We start from the raw sequence: 27,257 nt of genomic DNA on the forward strand, positions 1-27,257 counted from the left end.
ACATATTACAGTTTACCGACAGGTAACTGGTCTGAAACTATTTCATATGCACACGAAGCCAGTTACAGTGCTTTTGTAGCTGTGACCAGAGAAATGACGCTGTGTTCGCTGCGAGAGCAATTATTCCCATTTTGGTGTGGAGCGGTCAGACACAATTAGAGTTTAATAGTAGTGGCAGAGGATGCACTTCACCAAACTAACATACGAAACAAAGGAACATTTATTATACATTCTTCAGTATTGAGCAGCGACCCTCGGGGGTAACAGCGGGTAGTGTGAGGCGGTGCGAGGGCGCGTAACGTCATCACTGCGTGGCGGCGGCGGCGGCCTCGAGCACGAAGCCGCCGGCCGCTGCCAGCGCCAAAGGCAGCGGCAGCGCGGAGGAGGTGCTGGCGCCGTTGCTGCCGGCCACGGAAGCTGCCGGCGACGACGACGACGACGACGACGACGGCGCGGGGGCGACGGTGGCCGCCGCGGCGCCCAGGTTGTGCGTGAGGCTGTGCCGGCGCAGGTCGCAGTTGCGGCGGAATACCTTGCCGCAGGCCGAGCAGTTGTACGGCTTGATGTCCGTGTGCGTCAGCAGGTGCGTCTTGAGGTTGGAGCGCTGGTTGAAGCTGCGCGCGCACACGGGGCACTTGTGCGGCGACTCCTCCATGTGCAGGATCTTGTGCACCGCCAGCGTGCGAGACTGGCAGAAGCCCTTGCCACACTCCCCGCACTTGAACGGCTTCTCCTTGCTGTGGATGTACCTGGTGAAACAGGAAAAGAATTACAAATCAGTATCAATATCACTGCTGTGAACAGTCTCTTTGACTTGGACAGGATTTGTGATTGGTGTAAAGAATGGCAGCTAACTCTAAATATAGATAAATGTAAATTAATGCAGATGAATAGGAAAAAGTAATGTTTGAATACTCCATTAGTAGTGTAGCGCTTGACACAGTCACGTCGATTAAATATTTGGGCGTAACATTGCAGAGCGATATGAAGTGGGACAAGCATGTAATGGCAGTTGTGGGGAAGGCGGATAGTCGTCTTTGGTTCATTGGTAGAATTTTGGGAAGATGTGGTTCATCTGTAAAGGAGACCGCTTATAAAACACTAATACGACCTATTCATGAGTACTGATCGAGCGTTTGGGATCCCTATCAGGTCGGATTGAGGGAGGACATAGAAGCAATTCAGAGGCGGGCTGCTAGATTTGTTACTGATAGATTTGATCATCATGTGAGTGTTACTGAAATGCTTCAGGAACTCGGGTGGGAGTCTCTGGAGGAAAGGGGGCGCTACTGACAAAATTTAGAGGAACAGCATTTGAGGCTGACTGCAGTACAATTTTACTGTCGCCAACTTATATTTCGCGGGAAGACCACAAAGGTAAGATAAGAGAGATTAGGCCTCGTACAGAGGCATATAGGCAGTAACTTTTCCCTTGTTCTGTTTGGGAGTGGAACAGGGAGAGAAGATGCTAGTTTTGGTACGACGTACCCTCCGCCACGCACCATATGGTAGATTGTGGAGTATGTATGTAGATGTAGACAGAACTTGACGTGTTGCTCTTAATGCAACAAAATCGACAGAGGTGAAGGTAATTTCCTGAGTACAAAATGGCTCGGAGCACTATGGGACTGAACTTCTAAGGTCATCAGTCCCCTAGAACTTAGAACTACTTAAACCTAACTAACCGAAGGACATCACACACATCCATGCCCGAGGCAGGATTCTAACCTGCGACCGTAGCGGCCGCGCGGTTCCAGACTGTAGCGCCTTTAACCGCTTGGCCACCACGGCCGGCAATTTCCTGAGTACCTCAAGAGTGTTATAGCACCGTTATTGTTTACAATGTACATAAATTATCTAGTACAAAGTTTCAGTAGCTCTTTAAGATCGTTCGTAGATGAAACAATTGTCTATAAGAAATTGGCAACACCAGAAGACAATATCGACTTGCAGAATGATCGACAGTGAATACATTTGGTTGATAAGATAATGGTGGAAGCTGAATAAATGAATTAAAATTCGTGCCATGGTCGGTACTGTCCGCCTCTGGCAGCTGAATGGTCAGCGCGACGGAATCTCATACCTAACGGCCCGGGTTCGATTCCCGCCTGGGTCGGAGATTTTCTCCGCTCAGGGCCTGGGTGTTGTGTTGTCCATATCATCATCATTTCATCCCCATCGACACGCAAGTCGCCGAAGTGGCGTCAACTCGAAAGACTTGCACCAGGCGAACGGTCTACCGGACGGGAGGCCTTAGCCACACGGCATTTCCATTTCCGTGGTCGGGACTTGAACCCAGGTCTCCTTGATTACTAGCAAGAATGCTAATGGTTAGCATTACCGCTTAGTAAGCACGGAGACCTAGTCCAGCTGTGGTACAAATATTAATTCATTTATTCAGCTTCCACCATTATCGTAGATAAAGATGAGGAAATTTAATTACAAGATCTGTATGAAAGTATTGACAGTTTGAGATTTATGCCTTAAGTGTATCTGTCAAGTGTAGGAGACGGTGATGAATCCGTGTAGAGTTTATAGAGTCACGTATCTGATGTTGCTGAGTATGACAGCGACAAGGGTGAGGATGAAACCCGGTGCTGGCAATTAACCAGCTCCTCTCGAATTCCACCAAAGGCGCCACCGTCATCAATCACTTGCTGCCATTTAGTGACACACTGCGGAGAGGTTGGCAGCTCAACAAAAAACATTGGAAGGAACATTTTCCCTAAAAACTTGTAGCACCCTGTCTGAACTTTTCTTGGTTAAGTAAATTTGCGATACCTCCTAAATTCCGATCATATTTGAACTAGTTTTATTTACAAGCTGTGTAATCCAAACTGATGATGTTCACAAAGTTTGCCGTAGGGAGCAAATTTGCCACAATTATAATTTTTCGTCTATGTACCGATATTTTAATATACTGCGGTACTACTCTGTGTATATAAGATTCCAAATGAATGACAGCAAGTACTAATAAAATATAACTATATCATTCATTATTATTGTAAAATGTAATTATATTATTAGACAAACATGTTACTATTTATATTTTTTCTGCAATGCTATCGATACTCAACCAATGTTTCATTATAACCTGAAGTTAACAGCTTTAAGAATATTTTCTGTAACTTGAAAACTTTGTCAACAAATGCTGTTTTAAGAAATCCTCGAAGGAATCACTACTTATGAAAAGCACTCAATAAATTAAAGTTGAATTAATATTTAAAAAACAGAAGATACATAAACAATGTTTTGACTCATAGAACGTGCTAGAAGCTACGAGAACAGTTAGCATGCTTTATATTAACCTTGACTGCCACGAATTGCCTCAGACTCGTTTTGTTGATGAAAGGGTTAATATTAGGTGAAGCTCTTTCGATATGTGGGTTTTAGAAAGACAAGGAAACTGTTACTATGTATTTATGTTTGTTCTGAATTTATGTCCTTTTTTGTGACACTGAACTGTGTTTGTGATTGTGGATTGTTTTGATTGAGTGAGAATAAAACCATAAATTTTGAAAAGTAGAACTAGTGCTTCTAGTATGTCTTAACAAATGTCAGCGACAGTAAACATTTTGTACATACTCTACTGGGAGAGAATCATTACAATTCCACATCTCTAAAAAGCACACCTGAGACATTCGTGGCAAGAACTTGACAACAAATGGTGTAATTATTAAATTAAGAGCATTCTACAACTCTCGGTAATCGTTGCAGCAAGCTTAAGAATCACATATTTCTCGTGGCAGCGCTCCATAGACGCTCATTTAGTTTGATGTTAGGCACTCTCGAGGCAAATCTAAATTTATTATGTCAATTAAGTGTTCTGAAGGACGATGACACAGTACAAGGGCTAATGAGATTTCGTATCGTCTTGGAGAGGAAAAATATTATGATCTTACCGGAGGTTTATGTATCGATCGTGCATATCGTGGAGGCACTTTATGTTTGAATTACATTATAGGTGTGACGAACAGCATACAGTTCATGACTATATTGCGTAATGTGCACCCGCGACAAAACGACTTACTGGTTTTCTGTAGGCGTTTCACTCGGAGTTGTCGCCAGCAAAAGATAGTGACTGAATTGCAAAATATAATGACGTCGACAACGAAAGCATTATTCTATAAACAGAAATGTTCGACAAATTACCGCACTGTTAAATATGACAGCAATGAAAATCGACTCTATGGAGTGTTCAGTAATTGTGCCATTCTGTGGCTGTCGAAGATTGTCTGAATATTTCAGTGGGGTGGACTACACAAACAGCATTTCATCTTCCTTCTGGAACTATGTTACTAAAGAGCACTCTCCCTTTTTTTTCGTGATAACTTTTTCTGTTGCTCTGTTTGTCTCAAGACATTACTTCCTTGAGTTTTTTGTGCAAGATCACATCAAGAATAATGCATCGAATTAATTTGCGAATCAAATATTTAAATATGCTAAGGGCTCTCATATATTAGTTTGTTGCAAGTCCAGTAACATGTACTGAAAACTTTGACAGGCAAAAGGTGATGTCTAAAACAAAAGGTAGTCAATAAATGTTTTCTGAAGAGTGTAGCGTAAAAGTTACAGTAGAATCTAAAGTTTATATTAGAAAAGCTTCAAAGAAAGCAGAAAATCTCTACGACAGCAACAGAACACTAATATAAAATATGAGGAAACGTGGCTACCACATACACTTTACAGCGATGTGGAGTGTTCTCGGTAAGCTGATTCAAGAAGTCTCTTGACTACTCGATCCCATTCCTGAGAAATATAAGTGTGAGGTCTAGAGGACAGTTAATGGTTGTTGATGGACAGTAATTCGTCTCTCCACTCCATCTATTCACCTGCCTCTTTCTTTTTAAATGACAGTCCCACAGGTAAACATCACGTATCTTCTCATTTATTTATTTATTTATTCACGATGACCTTCGAGGTCGCAACCCCATTCTGAAGCGTTCATTCATGTTCTATGGACAGCGATGTTGCGAAGTTGCAGCATGACAGCTTGCCTGCTTTCGTCGAGAATGAGCACTTGATGATGTACTACGACTCTGAAACTACTAGCGAAGAGAAACAAAAATAAATAATTGAAGTGTTTCTGTGGAGTAGTCATTTGCCAACAGTTACTTTAATAAAATGAAACTGTCGTTCCAGAAATCTTTTCAAGTCTCATAATCTATGACGTTTGTATGACTACTGAAGCGACGAATGAAAATTTATATCAAGGCTGGGATTCTAACCGTGGTCTCACTCTTCCACGCTGACACAGCGGCTTTGCATGACTATACAGACTACCCTAGGATACGTCCCTCCTTGACTCAACCTCCAATTCACGCCTAAACTCGAACAGCATTGCAGAGGCTCTCCAACTGTCCTGGAATATCACCTCAGCACCCGGGGATTCTACCTGAAACCCAGGCATGGTTGCTTTACCAAATGGAACTATGGTTCGAGAGACCTTTTGAAGTTTCAGACATCTATGATGTACGAGGGCTGTTCGGAAAGTAAGGTCCGATCGGTCGCGAAATGAAAACCACAGTGAAAATCAAAATTTTTTTTTATTCGCAACAGTTAGCCACACCTTCCATCTAACTTTCTAAATAGTCGCCGCTCCGACTTAAACATTTGTCGTAGCGTTGTACAAACTTTCCAGTACCCTCGTCACAGAAAGCAACTGCATGTGCTTTCCGCTAATTCTCCACACTGGTCGCTGTTTGTGCCAAAAAGTTAACATATGAGCAGAGATGAACAACGGAGGGAGCCAATTAAGGGCCGTATTGTGGGTGATCAAACACTTCCCATCGAAAAAGCTGCAGGAGCGTCTTCATTGACCAGCAGAATGCGGCTGAAAACTGTCTTGAAAAAAGAAACGCGTGGCATTTACGTGATGTGGGCCTCACAGCTTCAGGCGAAATCTCTCACCAGACCCACATATTTGGTGGGAGACACTGTCGTTGCCACAGTTCGCGCGGCTCCCCCCCCCCCCCCATCCCCCCACCCACCCCCTGTCGGAGGTTCGAATCCTTTCTCGGGCATGGATGTGTGTGTGTTGTCCTTATCGTAAGGACAGTGTGTAAGCATAGGGACCGATGACCTCAGCAGTTTGGTCCCACGGGAAATTACCACAAATTTTTAATTTTTCAGGCATTTATACATGATCACGTTGCGCTCTGAACTGAAAAGAGCGACGTGAAGCGATCTAAAGGCACACTAAAGATACTGCCCAACACATCTGTGCCAAGTTCCGTCGGATTTTCACAGTGGTTTCCATTTCGCGCCTAATCGGACCTTCCTTTCCGAATACGCCTCATACATAGCCGGCCGCGGTGGTCGTGCTAGGCGCTCCAGTCCGGAGCCGCGCTGCTGCTACGGTCGCAGGTTCGAATCCTGCCTCGGGCATGGATGTGTGTGATGTCCTTAGGTTAGTTAGGTTTAATTAGTTCTAAGTTCTAGGGGACTGATGACCACAGCAGTTGAGTCTCATAGTGCTCAGAGCCATTTGAACCATTTTGAACGCCTCATACATATGCAGACTGAAGTGAGGAATGAAAATTTATACCAAGGCCAGGATTCGAACATGGGTCTCCCACTCACCAGGCAGATGTGCTAACTACTAAGCCACTCTAGCTCAGTGGCTTTGGACAAATGCACGGGTTCGAATCCCTACATTGGTACGAATTTTATTCGTCTCTTTACTCTGTATATATACATTTACTTTAATACGTATGGCGATGCATATAAAATTCTCCTTGTAAAACGACGGAGAAGACAATGATAAGCGCATTCTATCTGTGCTGTATAAGAGACGTATGAGAAGACCTCTACGAGCACTCCATGTGGTGCATGTTATCAACTGCGAGAATTCTATTCCCAACAGCAACCCTATTATTGTTCCTAAAGAGCACTAGAAAAAGAAGTGCACGTATGAAAACTCACATATCGATTTGCAGTACTCTTTATTTGTGCCTATGGGCGGTAACTAAGATGATAGTCTGTACGCCTGTTCAACATAATGTCTCCTCACATTAAGACATCACCATCACCAGACTCGTCTCCTTTCGTAATGTTACTACGAACATTCCAGTGTCCTGAAGGCAACATACTAAGCAAATAGATCTGCAAATTTGAGCGGTACCAAATTGTGTAAGTAGGCTGTTTATGTTTTTATGTTGGTAACGCCACGTAGCGCTCTGTATGAAAATCACTGACGGTGCTGTGTGCAGTCTGTGGCTGATTGGCATTGTTGAGATATCTGCCATTGTGGTGTTGGGCAGTTGGATGGAAACAGCGCGTAGCGTTGCGCAGTTTGAGATGAGCCGCCAGCAGTGGTGGATGTGGGGAGAGAGATGACAGAATTTTGAGAGCGGACGATCTGGACGTGTGTGCGTCAGAAAAAGGAATTTTGTAAGACCGGATGCCCGGATGCCATGAACATATATATATATATATATATATATATATATATATATATATATATATATATATAATGACTTTTGAACACTATTAAGGTCAATAAATTGTTTGTTCTCCATCAAAATCTTTGATCTGCTAACTATACCTATCAGTAGTTGTGACTTCAGTAGTTAGAATCTTTTATTTAGCTGGCAGTATTGGCGCACGCTGTATTGCAGTAGTTTAAGTAACGAAGATTTTTGTGAGGTAAGTGATTCATGAAAGGTATAGGTTCAGGGCCATTCTTTTGATTCTTTTGTAGGGATTATTGAAAGTCAGATTGCATTGCGCTAAAAAAAGAAAAAAAAGTGTGTCAGTTTACAGTTGATCAGAATAAGTAAAGAGAGAAATGTCTGGGTTCGTTCAGTTTTGCTCAGCTGTCTGAAAATCAAATAACGTAAGAGGTTCACCAGCTCAGTCATTCTTAATTTTTCTAAGGGGAAGTTTTAACTGTAAGGAGCACAGTTCTCCATTTACTCAAAGTCCAATGATTTCGATGTTTTTGGTAGATTATAGTGCAAAGACCAATTCCTCTGAGCCCGCAAGCCACAGTTTGCAAAGGAAGGTGCACCTCCTAACACATCTGTTAACCACCTTGTAGCCATCAGAGATCCTGCTCGTTCAGGTGAGTTAAGGCATCGACCGTGTCGTCGAGTTTGTGCTCTTGATCGTGCTTAACTGAGTTATCACACTCGCCTGGCAACGAAAGTTGCCAGTGCTGGGTGACCGCAGGGCTAATGCATTACTTTTCGCTATCTTCGAAACACGTTCTTGTTCGAAGCAGCAAGAACTCATTTTCTGTACAAAATTTCTGATTCTGTGGAAAATCGGGGTGGTCATATACAGTGGTTGCTCACCTTTGTTCTTTCAGTTTATCTTTTTTCTGTGGCCATTGCCGCTGACTTGTAAGACGCTGGTGCATCACATAACACACGTCCCCGTGTCTTTTATTACGTTAAAATTCTGGTGGTATATAGCCCAGGAGAGCTTGTACCTCCCGTGTACCTGGCGCCGCTGTGGGAGAAACATAGAGGGAGACGCGGAGCTAAATTCCAGGTTAGGCGAGTGCGAAGCGCGGCCGTTGTAAGGCGATACCGGGCGCTGGCGCAGCGCCGTCATCGCGGCCGCCCACGGCGCCACGGACACCCGACACTTGTCGCCCGGGCCGCGCATAAACGCTACTTTTAAGCACCCGGCCAGATGCGGCCAGCGCACGCGACCTGGCCCCAGCCGCCCCAGCAGCGTACGTAGCATCACAAAAAGTTCCCCGTCGCAGAAGTCTTCTCGTGTCAGCTAAAAGTCATACGGTATGGTTGGCTGGACATCCCGAGGATAAGTTAAGCCGCCTAATTGGAAAGATTTTGCGAGAATTGCACGTTAAGTGTAGACGTTATGTGCACGTGAATATGATTGGCCTCCGTGTGTGAAGGGATATTGTGTAGTGTCGTGTTTGTGTTGTATGATGATGAAAGAACAGAAAGGGGACGACCTGGTGCTGGTACGCAGCAGCAGCGGGGTCATTGAACTTTAAGGCCCATTCTCCTCAGCCTATAAAATTAGCGGTTTTTACGATATTTTTGGAAAACCTAATGAAGCACTCCAGGAGCAAAGCATATTGCGGACACAAGTATATTGCGGAGACACAGTGCTACTTCAAGGAAACGAAAGAAAAATTCGGAGTAGGTATTAAAATCCATGGAGAAGAAATAAAAACTTTGAGGTTCGCCGATGACATTGTAATTCTATCAGAGACAGCAATAGACTTGGAACAGAAGTTGAACGGAATGGACAGTGTCTTGAAAGGACGATATGAGATCAACATCAACAAAAGCAAAACGAGGATAATGGAATGTAGTCGAATTTAGTCGGGTGATCCTGAGGGAATTAGATTAGGAAATGAGACACTTAAGGTAGTAAAGGAGTTTTGATATTGGGGAGCAAAATAACTGATGATGGTCGAAGTAGAGAGGACATAAAATGTAGACTGGCAATGGCAAGGAAAGCGTTTCTGAAGAAGAGAAATTTGTTAACATCGAGTTGTTGGTTGGTTGTTTGGGGAAGGAGACCAGACAACGTGGTCATCGGTCTCATATGATTAGGGAAGGATGGGGAAGGAAGTCGGCCGTGCCCTTTCAGAGGAACCATCCCGGCATTTTCCTGGAGTGATTTAGAGAAATCACGGAAAACCTAAATCAGGATGGCCGGACGCGGGATTGAACCGTCGTCCTCCCGAATGCGAGTCCAGTGTTTAACATCGAGTATAGATTTCAGTGTCAGGAAGTCGTTTCTGAAAGTATTTGTATAGAGTGTAGCCATGTATAGAAGTGAAACATGGACGATAAATAGTTCGGACAAGAAGAGAATAGAAGCTTTCGAAATGTGGTGCTACAGAAGAATGCTGAAGATTGGATGGGTAGATCACATAACTAATGATGAAGTATTGAATAGAATTGGGGAGAATAGGAGTTTGTGGCACAACTTGACAAAAAGAAGGGACCGGTTAGTAGGACGTGTTCTGAGGCATCAAGGGATCACAAATTTAGCATTGGAGGGCAGCGTCGAGGGTAAAAATTGTAGAGGGAGACAAAGAGATGAATACACTAAGCAGATTCAGAAGGATGTAGGTTGCATTAAGTACTCGGAGATGAAGAAGCTTGCACAGGATAGGGTAGCATGAAGAGCTGCATCAAACCAATCTCAGGACTAAAGACCACAACAACAACAACAACAGTGCTACTTCTACAAGTTTCACAGGAGAGCTTCTGAGAGGTTTGGAAGGTAGGAGGCGAGGTACTGGCGGCAGTAAAGCTGTGAGGACGGGTCGTGAGCCGTACTTGGGTAGCTCAGATAGTGCCGGCGTGGTAGCTCAGCGTGTTCGGTCAGAGGGTTAACTGCCCTCTGTAATAATAAAGCTGAGTGGAGGAATCAACGATGAACTTGAACGGATGTCATGGAACATCCGCACCGAACAAATGCGACGAACAAAATGAGATTTTTGAAAAAAAAAGAAGGATGGTAGAGCACTTGACAGTAAAAGGCAAAAGTCCCGAGTTCGAGTCTCGGTCCGGCTCACAGTTATAATCTGTCGGGAAGTTTCAAGGATTTTATTGCTTGCTGCAATAGGCGAAAGGGGAAATTTGAACCCAATTAGAAGACAAATCAATTAAAAAGTTTACATTTCACGTAAATTTGAACTAACTAGTACAATACTTACACAGAAGTCAGAAGGAGATCGTAACCGCACATTCGAAATTATCTCGCAATCGACTCGTTTAATTACCAATGTTCACTGGAACTTTTATACTCTAAGGTTTTCTTATGGTTCATCTTCATGTTTCGCAAGGCCGCGACTGTTTCATTAAATCTTGGGCATGCAACAGCATAAACCTTATTTCTTCACCTAATTCAGTGAAGAGTCAAAGAAATTGGTACACCTGTCTAATATTGTGTACGGCCCCAGAGAGAACGCAGAAGTACTGGAAAACGACGTGGCATGAACTGACACTAGGAATCCTGCAGGACTGTTTATGAATCCGTAAGAGTACGCGGTAGTGGAGATCTCTTCTGAACAGCACGTTGCAAAGTATCTCACATATGCTCAATAATTTTCACGTCTGGGGAGTTTGGCGACCAGCGGAAGTGTTTAGAGTCATAAGGGTGTTCCTGGAACGACTCTGTATCAATTCTGGACATTTGAGGCTTCGCATTGTCCTGCTGGAATTGCCCAAGTCCGTCGGAATGCACAATGAAGATGAATGGATGCAGGGGATTAGACAAGATGCTTACCTACGTGTAACCTGTCAGAGTCGTATCGAGACGTATCAGGGGTCCCATATCACTCCAACTGCACACGCCTCACACCATTACAGAGCCTCCACTAGCTTGAACAGTCTCCTGCTGACACGCAGGGTCCATGGATTTATGAGGTTGTTTCAACACCCCTACACGTGCATCCGCTTGATACAATCTGAAACGAGACTCTTCCGACCAGGCGACATATTTCCAGTCTTCAACAGTCTAATGTCGGTGTTGACGGGCCCAGACAAAGCGTAAAGCTTTGTGTTGTGAGATCTTCAAGGGTACACGAGTGGGTCTTCGGCTCCGAAAGCCCCTATCGATGATTTAATTGAAGGTGAGGTCTTCAAGGGTACACGAGTGGGTCTTCGGCTCCGAAAGCCCCTATCGATGATTTCATTGAATGGTTCGCACGCTGACATTCGTTGATGGCCGAGCATTGAAATCTGCAGCAATTTGCGGAAGGGTTGCACTTCTGTCACGTTGAACGATTCTCTTCAGTCGTCGTTGGTCCCGTTCTTGTAGGATCTTTTTTCTGGGCAGCAGCGATGTCGGAGATTTAATGTTTTACCGGATTCCTGATATTCACAGTATACTCATGAAATGGTCGTGCGGAAAATCCCCATATCATCGCTGTGTCACATCTCTCGTGCGCCGACTTTAACACCATGTTCAAACTCACTTAAAATCTTGATAGCCTGCCACTGTAGCAGCAGTAACCGATGTAACAACTGTTCCAGACACTTTTTGTCTTGGAGTTACAGTGTATTTTGGCCGTGCATCCTACGCATGTCTTCAGAGTGAGCCGACTGACTGAAGCTACAGCACGCGTTCCATCCTTGTAAATCGGAAACAGAACCCCCTGCGCAACCGGCCACAGGTACACAAGCGCCAGAGTTGTTGAGCGGCGGCAAAGATATATGTATGGAATGAAAGTTACAGAAAGTGTCGTATTCCTCTATTTCCCAAGCTGAAACCGCTATCTATATTAGTTAAATTCTTGGCCAAATGAATTTCAACTGCTCCTTTCACCACCGACCCCCAGAAAGATGAAGTCGCAGCTAGAATTTCGACATTTCATACTATTTAGAGTGATCGGTATCGATGCAGTGCTCTGCCTCAGAGTGTTTATTGGCCTACAAGAGCCGGCGGGTATTGTTACGATGTTCAGCTCATCTTTCGTGGACTGTACGGGTCCTCTGCCAGTTGTACGAAAATCCACATTCAGAGGGGATATTTTAAACTTAACCCTGCGGAGCCTTAAGTCATCGTTGATGTAGCTCAAAAGTGCTGTTGTCTTCGGATGAGGGCGAAAAATAACTAACTGTGTGACTGTTGAGTATCTGGCCTATTTTCGACGACAGGCGTCCCACGTACGGCAGGAAAGCACGGATCTGAATATTTCTATTTATTATTCCTCGTTCCTTATATTCACCCTAGTTTGTATTCGTAGCGCGTTGTTTAATCGTTGCGGAGAACACCCATCAGCTTCAAACACTCCCTCTCCCTTTAAATGTAGAAACTCATCCTGCAGATTGTTCTCGTCACCAGTGTTACGTGCTGTGTGAAGCCAAGTTCTGAGAACACTCATCGTCTTGGAAAGATGAGGGCTGCTATTTGCTTATGTCCGTATGAGTAGGCTACCGGTAAACTGCGGGTCCCAAGGTGTCATCAACTCTGTGACGAAGCGAAACATCTATAAATGAAAGTCATCCCTGCTTTTCGGTTTCGTTTGTAAACTGAATACTTTCACGATGGTTCAAAAATTTTATCATGTACTTTCACCCTATCAGTTTTTACTGTTATTTATGATATACTCTATATACAAAGTGTCCCACATAACTCTGCCACGTCATACATTTAGGAAACGAAAAAAAATGTGAAAAATGCATTTGGCCAAGGATGCGCCTGTGTCAGGAGCTCACCAATGCGCAGGAATGCACTATTCATAAATGACAACAAACACTTCCAGCACAAGACCAACTTTTTAAAAAAAAGATACTGTGTGTTTTTTCTTCGAGGATGAAAACCAGAGATACTGTTAGTGATGGCAAATTATTTTCACTGTTGTAAAACTTATACCTTGTGAAATACATAGAGTTTAAAGCGTGGCAACGGCACCACAGTTTCTGCCGTAGTGCGTGCCTGCATTACGGGATTACAGCATTACTGCAGAAATGTTGAAAGTGATGTTTGTTTATATTTCATGATTGTGCATTCCTGGCCACTGTGTGAGCCCTGACGTAGGTGCAATCCTGGCCAATTGCAATTTTCATATTTTGGTCGTTTTCCGATGATGATGATGATGATGATGATGATGATATTGTTTGGTTTGTGGGGCGCTCTACTGCACGGGCATCAGCGACCGTACAAAGTCCTAATTTTTTCACTCTCCAATTTTTTACGCAGTCAAATCTAGCCATTATTATAAATGATAAGAACAACACAAACACCCAGTCCTTGGACAGAGAAAATCCTCAACTCGCGAATCCGCGATCCCGTGATCCAGAGGCAGCAACGCTAGCCACTAGACCATGAGCTGCGGACTCGATTTCTGAAATGAGTTGGCAAACGAAGGTAATACACCTTGTATATATGTAAATGCAGGATGGCCCAGCAGCAGCGGTCAATATTCAGGGATTCGAAAGAAACTGTCATTTGAAGCAAAAACCTCCATGTGGACATACACTCTATTCCGAATGATGTTCGAAATGGAACGCAATTCATGTACTTCTGTTTTTAGGTGCTCGTATTTGTATTACCCACTCCACTTCTTAGGTGTTTTATGCTAGCCCAAACTACCTCGTTGCTTTCAACCTCTTCGCTGGACACGTTTTTCTGCCAGGGATAGGAGGGAGCCAAAATTGAACCCATTGGACTCGGTGATTTCTTCCCATTTACTATATTCTTCTTCCTGTCCAACGTTGTTTGAATTATTCACCATAGAATTAATATAAATAATAATGAACATTAATTATGTCTTATCTCGGAAATCATCGGAATAGAGCATATGTCCATATGTAGTTTTATGGTGCAAAAGAGCACTCCTGGTACATCTCTAAATATTGACCACTCCTCCTCCACCACCCTGCAAAGACGTGCACTTTCTCCGTATTTTGATCGAAAAGTGCACCCAGGGGCGTCTCCAGTAGGTTATTAAACTACGGGTATTTGAAGTGATAGAGAAGGTTAATCGAAACTGTGTTTGCAACGTGTGAGGGACATGCGGTGACCGCGGACCACCAGGAGAAACATGTATGGGTACGTCTACAAGCTCACACCATTTGTCGGCGCGATACACAGCCGTATTTCTCGATCGGAGCGCCAGCGCCGGCAAGGGCGAGGGCGTGGTCCGCTCGTCGCAACAATACGGGCCGGCCCAACCCGACCACCGGCGCGACGAGCAACGGCGGGGTCGGCGCTGGCGATAAATTCGATACTCGAAATGTGGAATCGATGCGGCTTACATCAGCGCCGTCGGCGCACGGGAGTCCGCTGACAAACGGCCTACAATTCACTTGCGAGCGCGCCGGTACGGCACAGCGCGCCGTGTTTTACGACCGGTACCAAGGAAAGGACGGCCAGCCGGCCCGGCGAACGGTATTCGAATCGGGAGGGCGCGGGCGCTCGCACCCTATTCCAAAATTATTTTATGGCCGTCCGCCGGCGGAAATTATGGGCGACATAAATTAGACTGGCCGACGGCGCGCCGGCTCCAGCGGCTGCGGCTCAGCGCGGCAGCCCACGGCTTGGGACCATCAGCCAGGAAGTCCTCCGCTTCACTGTCCACCTAGGGAACCGCGCAGAGTGCCTAGAGTTTCCTTAAGTAAGCACATAGAGTGAGGTAAAGAAAAGTCACGGGATACCTTCTAATACTGTTTCGGACCGTCTTTTGCCCGGCGAAGTGCTGCAACTCGACGAGGAGTGAACTCAACAAGTCAGTGGAATTCCCCTACGGAAATATTGAGCCATGCTGCCTCTATAGCCCTCCTCAATTGCGAAAGTGTTGCTAGTGCAGGATTATGCCCCGTAAATGTTCCGATGGGACTCATGTCGGGCGATCTGAGTAGCCGAAGTACTCGCTCCAATTGTCCAGAATGCTCTTCAGACCAATCGCAATCAACTGCGGCCTGCTGATATGGCGTATTGTCATCCACAAGAATTTATTGGTAGCTTGGGAACATAGTGTCCACGAATGACTGCAAATAGTCTCCAGGTGGCCGCACATAACTACACTCCTGGAAATGGAAAAAAGAACACATTGACACCGGTGTGTCAGACCCACCATACTTGCTCCGGACACTGCGAGAGGGCTGTACAAGCAATGATCACACGCACGGCACAGCGGACACACCAGGAACCGCGGTGTTGGCCGTAGAATGGCGCTTGCTGCGCAGCATTTGTGCACCGCCGCCGTCAGTGTCAGCCAGTTTGCCGTGGCATACGGAGCTCCATCGCAGTCTTTAACACTGGTAGCATGCCGCGACAGCGTGGACGTGAACCGTATGTGCAGTTGACGGACTTTGAGCGAGGGCGTATAGTGGGCATGCGGGAGGCCGGGTGGACGTACCGCCGAATTGCTCAACACGTGGGGCGTGAGGTCTCCACAGTACATCGATGTTGTCGCCAGTGGTCGGCGGAAGGTGCACGTGCCCGTCGACCTGGGACCGGACCGCAGCGACGCACGGATGCACGCCAAGACCGTAGGATCCTACGCAGTGCCGTAGGGGACCGCACCGCCACTTCCCAGCAAATTAGGGACACTGTTGCTCCTGGGGTATCGGCGAGGACCATTCGCAGCCGTCTCCATGAAGCTGGGCTACGGTCCCGCACACCGTTAGGCCGTCTTCCGCTCACGCCCCAACATCGTGCAGCCCGCCTCCAGTGGTGTCGCGACAGGCGTGAATGGAGGGACGAATGGAGACGTGCCGTCTTCAGCGATGAGAGTCGCTTCTGCCTTGGTGCCAATGATGGTCGTATGCGTGTTTGGCGCCGTGCAGGTGAGCGCCACAATCAGGACTGCATACGACCGAGGCACACAGGGCCAACACCCGGCATCATGGTGTGGGGAGCGATCTCCTACACTGGCCGTACACCACTGGTGATCGTCGAGGGGACACTGAATAGTGCACGGTACATCCAAACCGTCATCGAACCCATCGTTCTACCATTCCTAGACCGGCAAGGGAACTTGCTGTTCCAACAGGACAATGCACGTCCGCATGTATCCCGTGCCACCCAACGTGCTCTAGAAGGTGTAAGTCAACTACCCTGGCCAGCAAGATCTCCGGATCTGTCCCCCATTGAGCATGTTTGGGACTGGATGAAGCGTCGTCTCACGCGGTCTGCACGTCCAGCACGAACGCTGGTCCAACTGAGGCGCCAGGTGGAAATGGCATGGCAAGCCGTTCCACAGGACTACATCCAGCATCTCTACGATCGTCTCCATGGGAGAATAGCAGCCTGCATTGCTGCGAAAGGTGGATATACACTGTACTAGTGCCGACATTGTGCATGCTCTGTTGCCTGTGTCTATGTGCCTGTGGTTCTGTCAGTGTGATCATGTGATGTATCTGACCCCAGGAATGTGTCAATAAAGTTTCCCCTTCCTGGGACAATGAATTCACGGTGTTCTTATTTCAATTTCCAGGAGTGTATTTCCAATCAATGATCGATTCAGTTGGACCAGAGAACCCAGTCAGTTCATTTAAACAGACCCCACACCATTATGAGCCACCACCAGCTTGTACAGAGCCTTGTACGACCGGAGTGTCCGTGCGGTTCTAGGCGCTACAGTCTGGAACCGAGCGACTGCTACTATCACAGTTTCGAATCCTGCCTCGGGCATGGATGTGTGTGATGTCCTTAGGTTAGTTAGGTTTAAGTAGTTTCTAAGTCTAGGGGACTGATGACCTCTGATGTTAAGTCCCATAGTGCTTAGAGCCATTTGAACCATTTGAACCATATGCTATCCACGACTTTTGTCACCTCCGCATAGATATTGAGAGTGTTTGTCGATACGGTACGCCTACTGCATCGTATCCTATGCCACCACAGTGCGCATCAATGGTAATCTATGGCTACAGCCAACGCGACCCAACTACGCGAGGTCTCGAAATAATCAAGCGTAAACTAGCTTTTAACTATGCCTACGATACAAAATTTTTCTCCACTTCACTGCGTTTATTGTAGTAACATGTAGCTTCACTTTGTATAGGTTAGGGAGACCACAGCGGCCGCAGATACATAGAGTGTTGCAACGCTTCAGCCGGCGCCAGAAAGCAGGAAAACAACGCCACAAGCGCAGCCTGGTTTTCCATTCACAGATTTCCACGAGTCACAAGCATCAATACAAACACCAACCAAAACGTTGGGTTTCCACCAGTGGGAAGAAAAAATAAAAACACCAATAAAGATCTTCTAACACCCCTCCCCTTCATTCTTAACAGCCTATCAGAATTAGATAACATCCACGTCCACAGGTATATAAGGAACAAATTGTTCTCATTCAGCAGTAAACAAAAACACCCTGAAGGAGGTCACTTGCAGCAATGACCGAAACGTCGGTAGTTTTGCATATTGACAATGCGGTCACAAACCCAGAAAAATTTTACTGACGACGACAACGAAGGAACTATTATGAATGACAGCGCTCTCTGTCACCAGGCCACAATTGCTCGCGATACCAAATACCGCTCTACACGTCCAGAAGCCTAAATATACATCTAAAACCACACCCTGAAAGCCACCATATGGTGCATGGTGCAGGATACCTTGTACCGCTGCTGGTTATTCCTTTTCGTGTTACATTCGCAAACGGAGCGTGCGAAAATCTACTGTCTACATGCTTCTCTGCGATCCCTGTTCTTTAATTTCTTCTTCCAAGTCTCTACGTGAGATATATGCAGGTGAAAGCCTGTTGATATACCAGTTCTCTAAGCATTGTCAATAGTGTTTTGCAAAATGAGATTCTTCCCTCCAGGCAATTCCCTTTGGGCTCATGGATCGCCCACGCTTCGATGTCTTTCTTTGGTCCCGCCTTGTGAGGATCCCAAACATTCGAGCAGTAACGAGGAATTGGTCGCACAAGTATGGTGTAGTCGGTCTCCTTTCTAAAATTCTCCTAACAAAACCAATTCACCTTCCCTATAACGGCCCTTCCATGCTCTTCGCATGCAGTGGTGCAACTTGAAATTTAATGGACATGACTGTGACAGGCATTAATATTGTAACCGAATAGTGCAGAATTGTTATTCCCGTTCATTTTCATTAACTTACATTTCTCCATATTTAGAGCAATCTGCCATTCATCACACCTAGTAGACATTCTGTCCGACTCAATCAACGACGGTACTTTTCCGCACACTGCAGCATCACCAGCAAACAGTCACAGACTGTTGCTCACCATGTCCTTCGGACTGTTTATGTATGTGGAGAACAAGGCCTGTCCTATCACGTTTTCCTGGGACACCCCTGACAACAGACGCTGTGACGTGAGTTTTCTACACTCTGACGACAGAACTGCTGAATTTTATGGTTCGAAATAGTGTGGGGCTTCGTGTAAATGATCTTCAAGAAAATGGTGCTGAGCAATATGTGACTCAACTTCTGAGGTCAGCAGTCCCCTAGAACTTATAACTACTTAAACCTAACTAACCTAAGGACATCACACACATCTATGCCCGAGGCAGGATTCGAACCTGCCACCGTAGCGGTAAATGATCAGTTTGTGAACATAACTACAAGATGATATCCAAAATTTTCAGGACTGGTGCTGCCACCTGTTGAAAACCTTTCCTTTGGACTAATGGTCACCATCACCCTCGAAGTAGTTCCCATCCGCACGTACACACCGGTCCCAGCGCTTCTGCCACTGGTCAATCATTTTTACCACCTTAAGCGAAGCTTCTTGAATCCTCTATAGAGTGTCGAACCGACTGCCTTTCAACTTGAGTTTCAGTTTTGGGAATAGCGGGAAGTCGCAAGGTGCCAAATCTGGCGAGTACGGTAGGTGGGGCACAACCGCCATGTTGTTTTTTGCCAAAAAGGTCCTGGTGAGCAAGGACGTGTGACAGGGCGTCTTGTCGTGATGCAGCAGCCAGTTCCCTTGACGCCAAAGTTCGGGCCGTCGTAGCAGCACGTTTTCACGGAGCCCTCGCAAAACGTCACAGTAGTACGCGGAATTCACTGTTTGGTTGGGTGGGACGAATTCTTTGTGCACAGTTCCCTTGGTATCAAAGAAAACGATGATCAAGCTCTTCACTTTGCTCTTCACCTCTGTTGTGGATTGGCAAGAGAGCCAACCAGGTATGAGAGGAAGCCGAAAGGCACGCGTTTTAGCTCACGCAGGCTGGCGTGAGGTCTGGAACAGGTCAAGGAAATTAGACTAGCAAAAAAGGACGTAGCTGTGGAATACTTAACTTTAATCCATAAATGGTGAACATCGCTCGTGACGGTACATGTTTTACAGCATCAATAGTAACTGGTAATGGCGCCTTGCTAGGTTGTAGCAAATGACGTAGCTGAAGGCTATGCTAATTATCGTCTCGGCAAATGAGAGCGTAATTTGTCAGTGAACCATCGCTAGCAAAGTCGGTTGTACAACTGGGGCGAGTGCTAGGAAGTCTCTCTAGACCTGCCGTGTGGCGGCGCTCGGTCTGCAATCACTGATAGTGGCGACACGCGGGTCCGACGTATACTAACGGACCGCTGCCGATTTAAAGGCTACCACCTAGCAAGTGTGGTGTCTGGCGGTGACACCACAACCTCTCTCGCTTTTTGGGTTTTGGAGTGCCCAGGCTCTTCCACTGGGACGATTGTTTCTTTGTCTCTGGGTCATAACCGTAAATCCAGCTCTAGTCACCGGTGATAACCCGTGACAAGAAGGTTGGATCATCAGATGCGGTCTGACGAAGGTCCATGCGCACTTCAACACGCTGTGCCTTGTGATCGGCAGTCAAGGTCCTTGGCACAAATTTTGCGGTGACACGATGCATGCCCAATTCATCAGTCAACATTCGTTGACATGTCCCATAACAAGTACCCACTTCATCCGTAAGGTCTTGAATCGTTCGACATCGATCACCACGAACCAACTGTTGAAGTTTGGCAACAATGTCTGGCGTTGTGCGGCTAAAGGGCGTTCCAGTGTGAACATCATCTTCGACGTCTGTACGGCTGGCCATGAACCGAGTGTGCCACTCAAACACACGCGTACGGCTCATGCTCTGTCTCCCAACCACTTGTTGAAGACCGGTCGGAGTGGCCGAGCGGTTCTAGGCGCTACAGTCTGGAACCGCGCGACCGCTATGGTCGCAGGTTCGAATCCTGCCTCGGGCATGGATGTGTGTGATGTCGTTAGGTTAGTTAGGTTTAAGTAGTTCTAAGTTCTGGGGGACTGATGACCTCAGATGTTAAGTCCCCTAGTCCTCAGAGCCATTAAACCACTTGTTGAATCATTGCAAGGGTCTCCGTAGCACTTTTCCCGATGTTCGCACAGAATTTGATACACACGCGCTGTTCTGTTCGTGGATCTATCGTAAAATCGCCACACACTAAATATAGAGTATTACGGAAATCACTGTGGACACGGAACACGTCCTTCCAGCTGAATGCCACTCATCACACTGACCCATCAGATATGCAGCTCTCGCCACCTGGTGGTGCAATGATCCACTTCCTACTTTCCAGATGGCAGCACCAGTCCTGAAAATTTAGGATTCCACCTCGTACGTACTGGCCATTTGCAGTTTGATAGATAGGACACTGGTTAAAATTTAGCAAGAGTGCACATATTAGTCCTCAATACTACACATGTAACTGGTGATCAACTCAGTTTTTCTTAGCTGCGCGTCCTAACATGCTTTTTTATTTTTTATTTCGTTGTAGCTGTTATCTCGCTATTGAATCAGAAAGGATGAGAAGGAGTGGTTGTCAGCTGGGGACAGTAAGTTGCGCCAGTGAGACAGTAGAACCAGCTACTCGGCAATCTCATTGTTCATAACCAGCCATTCTGAAAGGTCGAAGTCATCTTGATTCCTCTCCTAACTGGGCACAGTCCGTCAATGTATTGCTTCGTTACTACTCTATCGTCATCTCATCATCTTCATCATAATCATCCTCTTAATGTGCAGCTAAGGCCAGAAATCATCATATGTCACATTTTAACACTGCAATTATTAATTTATGACAAGACAAAATAAATTGATGGGGGAAACTGCCTTCTGTTCTGATTGACGTTGAGATGGGACAGCAAAGACTATAAAGTATAAAACATTGTCCCTTTTGCAGCTTAAGCTCATGGGTGGGCGGTTACATATCTTGTAGAGCGGCTGGCTAGTCCTTATTTACTGCAATGATTAGCCAACCTCATGTACGTGCCGCAGCAATTGAAGTTCTTCTACAATAACAAAAATGGAAGCACCGTAGTTCTGGCCACAAACGGGTTAGTCGGGCCCTACCGACAGCTGTGTACTTCTCTGCCAGTGGCGTCATTTGAATATGGTATGGATGGGTGGAGGAAGGTATGCATACCGCTCTCCCGGCCGTTGTAGGTTTGGCAGACCAGGCGCCGCTAGGTCTCAATCAAGTACATTGGCATAATGAGGTTGAATGTACCCGTTCCAGTCCTCGCATCGAGGCCAAATACCTCGTTTTACCGGGAAACGAACCTGGGCTCTCCGCATGACAGTCAGCTGGGCGGACTCTTGTGCAATGAGGTCTGTCTTAGCGACAGGCAAATTGCTTTTGAAACTCACATGGGGCTAGTTTATAGTAGACACAAACTACTGAAAAACATTTTGCTGTGCGCTCAAGACTTAGTTTGTGTGTGTGTGTGTGTGTGTGTGTGTGTGTGTGTGTGTGTGTGTGTGTGTGTGACTTTAACCGAAAACTGCTTTCTCAGTACTCTGTTGACCCCAGAAAATCACTCTGTACAGCCATCTGCATTCTCAACGCAGATCAGTATGGCCCGAATTGTGAATGGGACAACGCAGTTTGTGTACATTCACAACATACCTCGAAGTGTCGTCTTTCAAAGCTTACCCTGCATTTTCACTTTACGGCTCGAAGAGTTACCAGCACAGGAAGCTTCCGGCCGAATTGTCGTACACCAGAACGAACGATGTTATTAGAGCATTTAATAGCTACTTTGAGTCATGAAACATTGAAGTTTTGCCTTCCAGTGGCCGCCCACGATCAACAACACCAGCTGGCGGCTGCTACCTACACATTATGGCTCGTAGTAACACCGTGGAGAATGGGCCACAACTGCTTGCTGTCTTTTGTGCAAGTAACTCGGAGGACTGTCTGGATTCAGACGAAGCAAACTACTTACACGGATCTATTTTTCCTCTATGTGTCGTCTGTTATGACTTCCTCCCATCCTCCAAGAAATGTTGTGCGCGAATAATATGGGTAGGTGAACAGCTGGAATGAAACCTGGATTACTGATGGGTTCTCTTCACCGTCCAATTCAGTAGTTCTCTAACGCCTGAAGATTGTCGTACTGGAGTGTGGAGGGGGCCTGGTAGCATTGCATGTGTCATTGATGGATTCACTTGGGAGTTGGCGTCGGTCATGTTTTGAGCCATTATGAATAGCAGATGCCTCTCATCGCTATCTGTGCACATTTGAAGACTGTGAAGGATTGGGGTAGGAGTCTCCAGTCTGTTTATTAGCTTTAAAGTCAACATTTCGACTGTGGTTTCGTCTTTCGAGACGACAGTGCGCGAGGATGCCATACGTACAACGCGAACACGTTTCTCCAGGAGATATGAATCAATGGAAAGGAATGAGATGGAATGATTGTATGGAATTATTGGGCAGGTGGTTCCACATGGAGTTGCTCGGCCGCGTAGTGCAAGTCTTCTGCTTGATGCCACTACACCGATTTGAGAGTCGATGAAGACGAAATGTAATGATGAGAACAGCACAAACACTCAGTCCACGGACGAGGAATATCTCCTACCAGATTGGTAATCGGATTCGGGACCTCATAATCTACAGGCAGTTACGCTAACCACAGACCACCAGCTGTGGGCAGTTAGATGGAGTCACCTGCTAAGATGACCACATCTGAGAGCAATCTTGGGATCAGTTGAAACAAGCTGTGCGTCAGCCCGACAAACTTTCTCACTCACCAGATGGCCTGAGAAGGACCATCTTCGAAGACCGAAGTAGGACTGAGCAGCATGGTGTCCACCGCCTTGTTGACGGCATACCAGGAAAGACGCAAGCATGTTACAGTGCACATTGTGGAGAAAAATGGTAGTGAATGTGAAACAGGTCAATTACAAAAAAATGATTCAAATGGCTCTGAGCACTATGGGACTTAACTTCTGAGGTCATCAGTCCCCTAGAACTTAGAACTACTTAAACCTAACTAACCTAAGGACATCACACACACCCATGCCCGAGGCAGGATTCGAACCTGCGACCGTAGCGGTCTCTCGGTTCCAGACTGTAGCGCCTAGAACCGCTCGGCCACCCTGGCCGGCCGGTCAATTACATTCGTTTCATAAATATCATATACAGAAAATGTCGAAGTGTACTGGAATCAAACACTTTTAATTCGCAGCACACATTACGTGAGCAAGCCAATAAAAAAGGCCCTGGAGAAAGTATGAGCCAACCTCTTTATTTATTTCAGTTGTGTAAGACCTATGAGTCCTCCACTTTTCCAATGAATTTCTATGAATGGCTGGATGGGAGAGTGAGTGCATTTCAAAAGTTTACACAAGCAACCAGAGTTAGTAACGTAGTAAATGAGCCTTACAACTTAACCTGGGGGAAGCGAACTGGAGAGAGCTGTGGGCAGCGTCAGAGGTGTATAATAGGCGTGGTTGGTCATTCTACTGTTAACAGTTCCCCCTCCCCTCCTCCCTTCCTCCTTCTCTACCTCCGTTCGAGAAACGTGCGGCCGCGCCCTTTTCTATTCAGTCTTACGGCGACTTTATAAGGTCACGGTATTGCAGGCCTTCCAGTCAGGTAAAAGCTCAAGGTACTGAAATAGCTTAACTTGCAAAAGTGTTTATTTATTTCAGCTACGTTGTGATAGGGAAGTGCTTCGCGATCAATATTTTCGTTTCTTTGTACGTAATTTCGTGTACTGAAGGTTACTTGACGCGGTGTGGTTTGTTTCTTCGGAAAATACAACCACGTGTGAACTTTGTCTGAAGTGTTAGGTTATTATCACCTGCGTAACTGCCAGTTTGATCACGTATTGTTTCACGAGACATGTGATGAACTGTGTGCTTTAACTTAATATCCACTGCTCCGGATGTTTGTCTTTGTTCGATCTCCATATGCCGTCCAAATGGAGCTGAACTGGCCACGAAACGTCGATTCAACAACCAGCCCTCCGTATTTCGCACTGTCTTTTCCTTTATCCGGACGAGTTGCACCTCTAGAATGTATAGTCTACCTGTATTCAAGCGCCCTCTGCAAACTCGAGCCACGCAACATGTTCTCGGTTTACTAGCTACTGTTAAACACTGCTATGCGTATTGCAGACTGTGAAATTGCACGTCCAGTGAATAGCTATACGTTTCGAGAATTTTCATTCGTTCCCTGTTTTACCAGTTTTAATGGAATATTTGGTAGTCAGTGTCCCAAGTCTGGTACTTATTCCTGCCCTCTGTGTTTGTTTTCTGAACATGTTTGTGGAAGTACACCGTAGAATAGATGTTCCTCATTCTCGATTGATATGTGCAAGTGGATTAAATAAGTCTTGTTCCATCTTTTGCCGTTGCGTTGCCGTCTCGAACACGATGTTGGTCCTACTTACGACAACGTTTCCCCTGCTTCCCGTTCCGATATCTAATAAAGGACACTACATTTAATAAGTGTCATGAGATGAAACCGTATATTAAATTGTGTTCCTGTTTGTACCATAAATATCCCGTACTGTGAACTTATTACAAAATGTATTTCGCTAGCAAGTCTATGCTTCATTAGAATAAACGGTCACCATTTGTGATAAGAAAACCTTTCTTCTCCATTGATATTTTTTTGATAGTATGTAACTCAGATTTACCTTCATTTTTCTGTGCCTACCCGAAAGTATCGATGGAAACGGAATGTATGTGTGCTCTTAAAAGAGAAAAAGGCTCAAATCGGCGAATGTTTAGTGAAATGATCCCTGATGAACCTCGGCAACATCACTTCCTATTACATGCTTTCTTACACACATCCAAGTTAACCTTTGCAAGAAATATTACTAGCCTCTTTTGTTGGCCATATTCGATAATATGAATTCATTTACTGCAGCAAGTGTGATAGTTGAAAACGTCACGTGGGGGAACATCATAATATATCCCCTTCCCCCCCTCGCCCGCCACCATCTGTTCTTGAATAGAGGAATTACATGCGTAGATTTTAAAAAAAGGAACATCCAACCATCTTTAGCAGTCCTTTTTGGAGGATTATAAGCAGACGCCGGCCGTGGTGGCCGAGCGGTTCTAAGCGCTACAGTCTGGAACTGCGCGACCGCTACGGTCGCAGGTTCCAATCCTGCCTCGGGCATGGATGTGTGTGATGTCCTTAGGTTAATTAGGTTTAAGTAATTCTAAGTTCTAGGGGACTGATGACCTCAGAAGTTAAGTCCCATAGCGCTCAGAGCCATTTGAACCATTTTTTATAAGCAGACGTAATCAAACAATCACACAGTATCTGGCTTTCCGACTCAGTGTGCTCTTTTTGTGTCCATCAGCTGTCCATTAATTTCACTCGATCCCTTTTAACACACCGTCCGCCTTTCATCTGATGGTCCTGTGCAGTATCATAAGATGAGAGTTATTCATCCCCACACCACACCCCCCTTCTAAATGTTACCTGCAGCAGATTTTGATTACATCGATGTCCAAAGACGTGTGCTTTCAGAATGCCTTTATTTTGTCTACAGTTTTTAGTTTCACATTAATTTTTTTTAAAAAACTTAAGGCTTTTACCTCACTCTCTGAGTCATTTGAATCTAAGCCTGCATACGCTCACAGATATGCAAATGATGCAACAAGAACTTGTGTGAAGCTAAGAGGAAGGTCCGAGAATGCTTACTAACCTCCGTCTTAATAAATGTTACGCAAGTTGGCATTCGTTTTATCTAATAACGCTATCTTTATCTAGGAATCAGAGCATACCGTAAGATACTGCCAGACGTCAAAGTTCAGAACTATAAATATACGAATGTAAGGCGACTGTCACGAAGTACGAATTTATTCGGCAATTAACGAGATGCAAAGTGCTGACTGGGCCTACACATTGTCCACTCAGGCAGAAGCACTAAGCTCGCTGGGCTTTCAGGGCCATAAACAAACAAGCGCATTATACGTGACACCTGGTCACAGGAGGATGCTGCGCACATTAACACCAAGGCGACGCCCAAGGAGGAGGAGTTATAAGCGGTGGGCCGCAAAGAAACAAAACTCTCAGCAGTTTTGGCGAAAAGTCCGGCTAGGCGCTCACGAACGTTAAGCGTGCAGGAATTAAACTCAGAATCAGAAAGTGTGTTCTTTACTGCCGTTCCCTACTACTAGGTTTTCTAACAGAATGATTTTTCAGTTATCACTTCCGGCAAAAGGAACCTATTTTGCCAATAATGGGAATGAATACTGCTAAAAACTGCCATTAACAGAAAAGTTTGTATGTTATTAGATATGTAAGTATTTCAGTAACATTTCTCATGTGCCTGAAAATCGCATTATAGTCAACCGCCAACGACTGTCGCACTGATTCATCATTGATGGCTCCAGATCAACACCGTACTATTTGAATATCGACGTATATTCTAACGCAAGATTACCTGATTACTGGTATGAACCGTATCAAAATAGTTCACGGGCCAAACAGACTAGAATTTCTTAGGAACTGCTGGACCAGATGGAGACATCAGGTGACAGGTGATCGAGCTTCGGTGCTGACGCCCAAATACTGCGGAAACGTAGGTATTTGCCGCTCTTTGAAATCTCCTGCATCTCTGTCGATAGTCTGAATATGAACAAAACCGCAAGTCATCCGCAATAGCT

General features: G+C 45.6%; 1 protein-coding gene across 1 annotated transcript in view; it reads right to left on the reverse strand.

Moving 5' to 3' along the window:
• Positions 1-304: 304 nt before the first annotated feature.
• Positions 305-27,257, reverse strand: part of LOC126158891 (protein sister of odd and bowel-like) — a 212,913-nt gene continuing 185,960 nt past the window's right edge. The window contains exon 4 of the mRNA XM_049916474.1: positions 305-749. Within this exon, the coding sequence (XP_049772431.1) occupies positions 305-749 (445 nt within the window). The remainder of the gene's footprint in view (positions 750-27,257) is intronic.

The sequence above is a fragment of the Schistocerca cancellata genome, chromosome 2, assembly GCF_023864275.1.
Source record: "Schistocerca cancellata isolate TAMUIC-IGC-003103 chromosome 2, iqSchCanc2.1, whole genome shotgun sequence".
Lineage (NCBI taxonomy): Eukaryota > Metazoa > Arthropoda > Insecta > Orthoptera > Acrididae > Schistocerca > Schistocerca cancellata.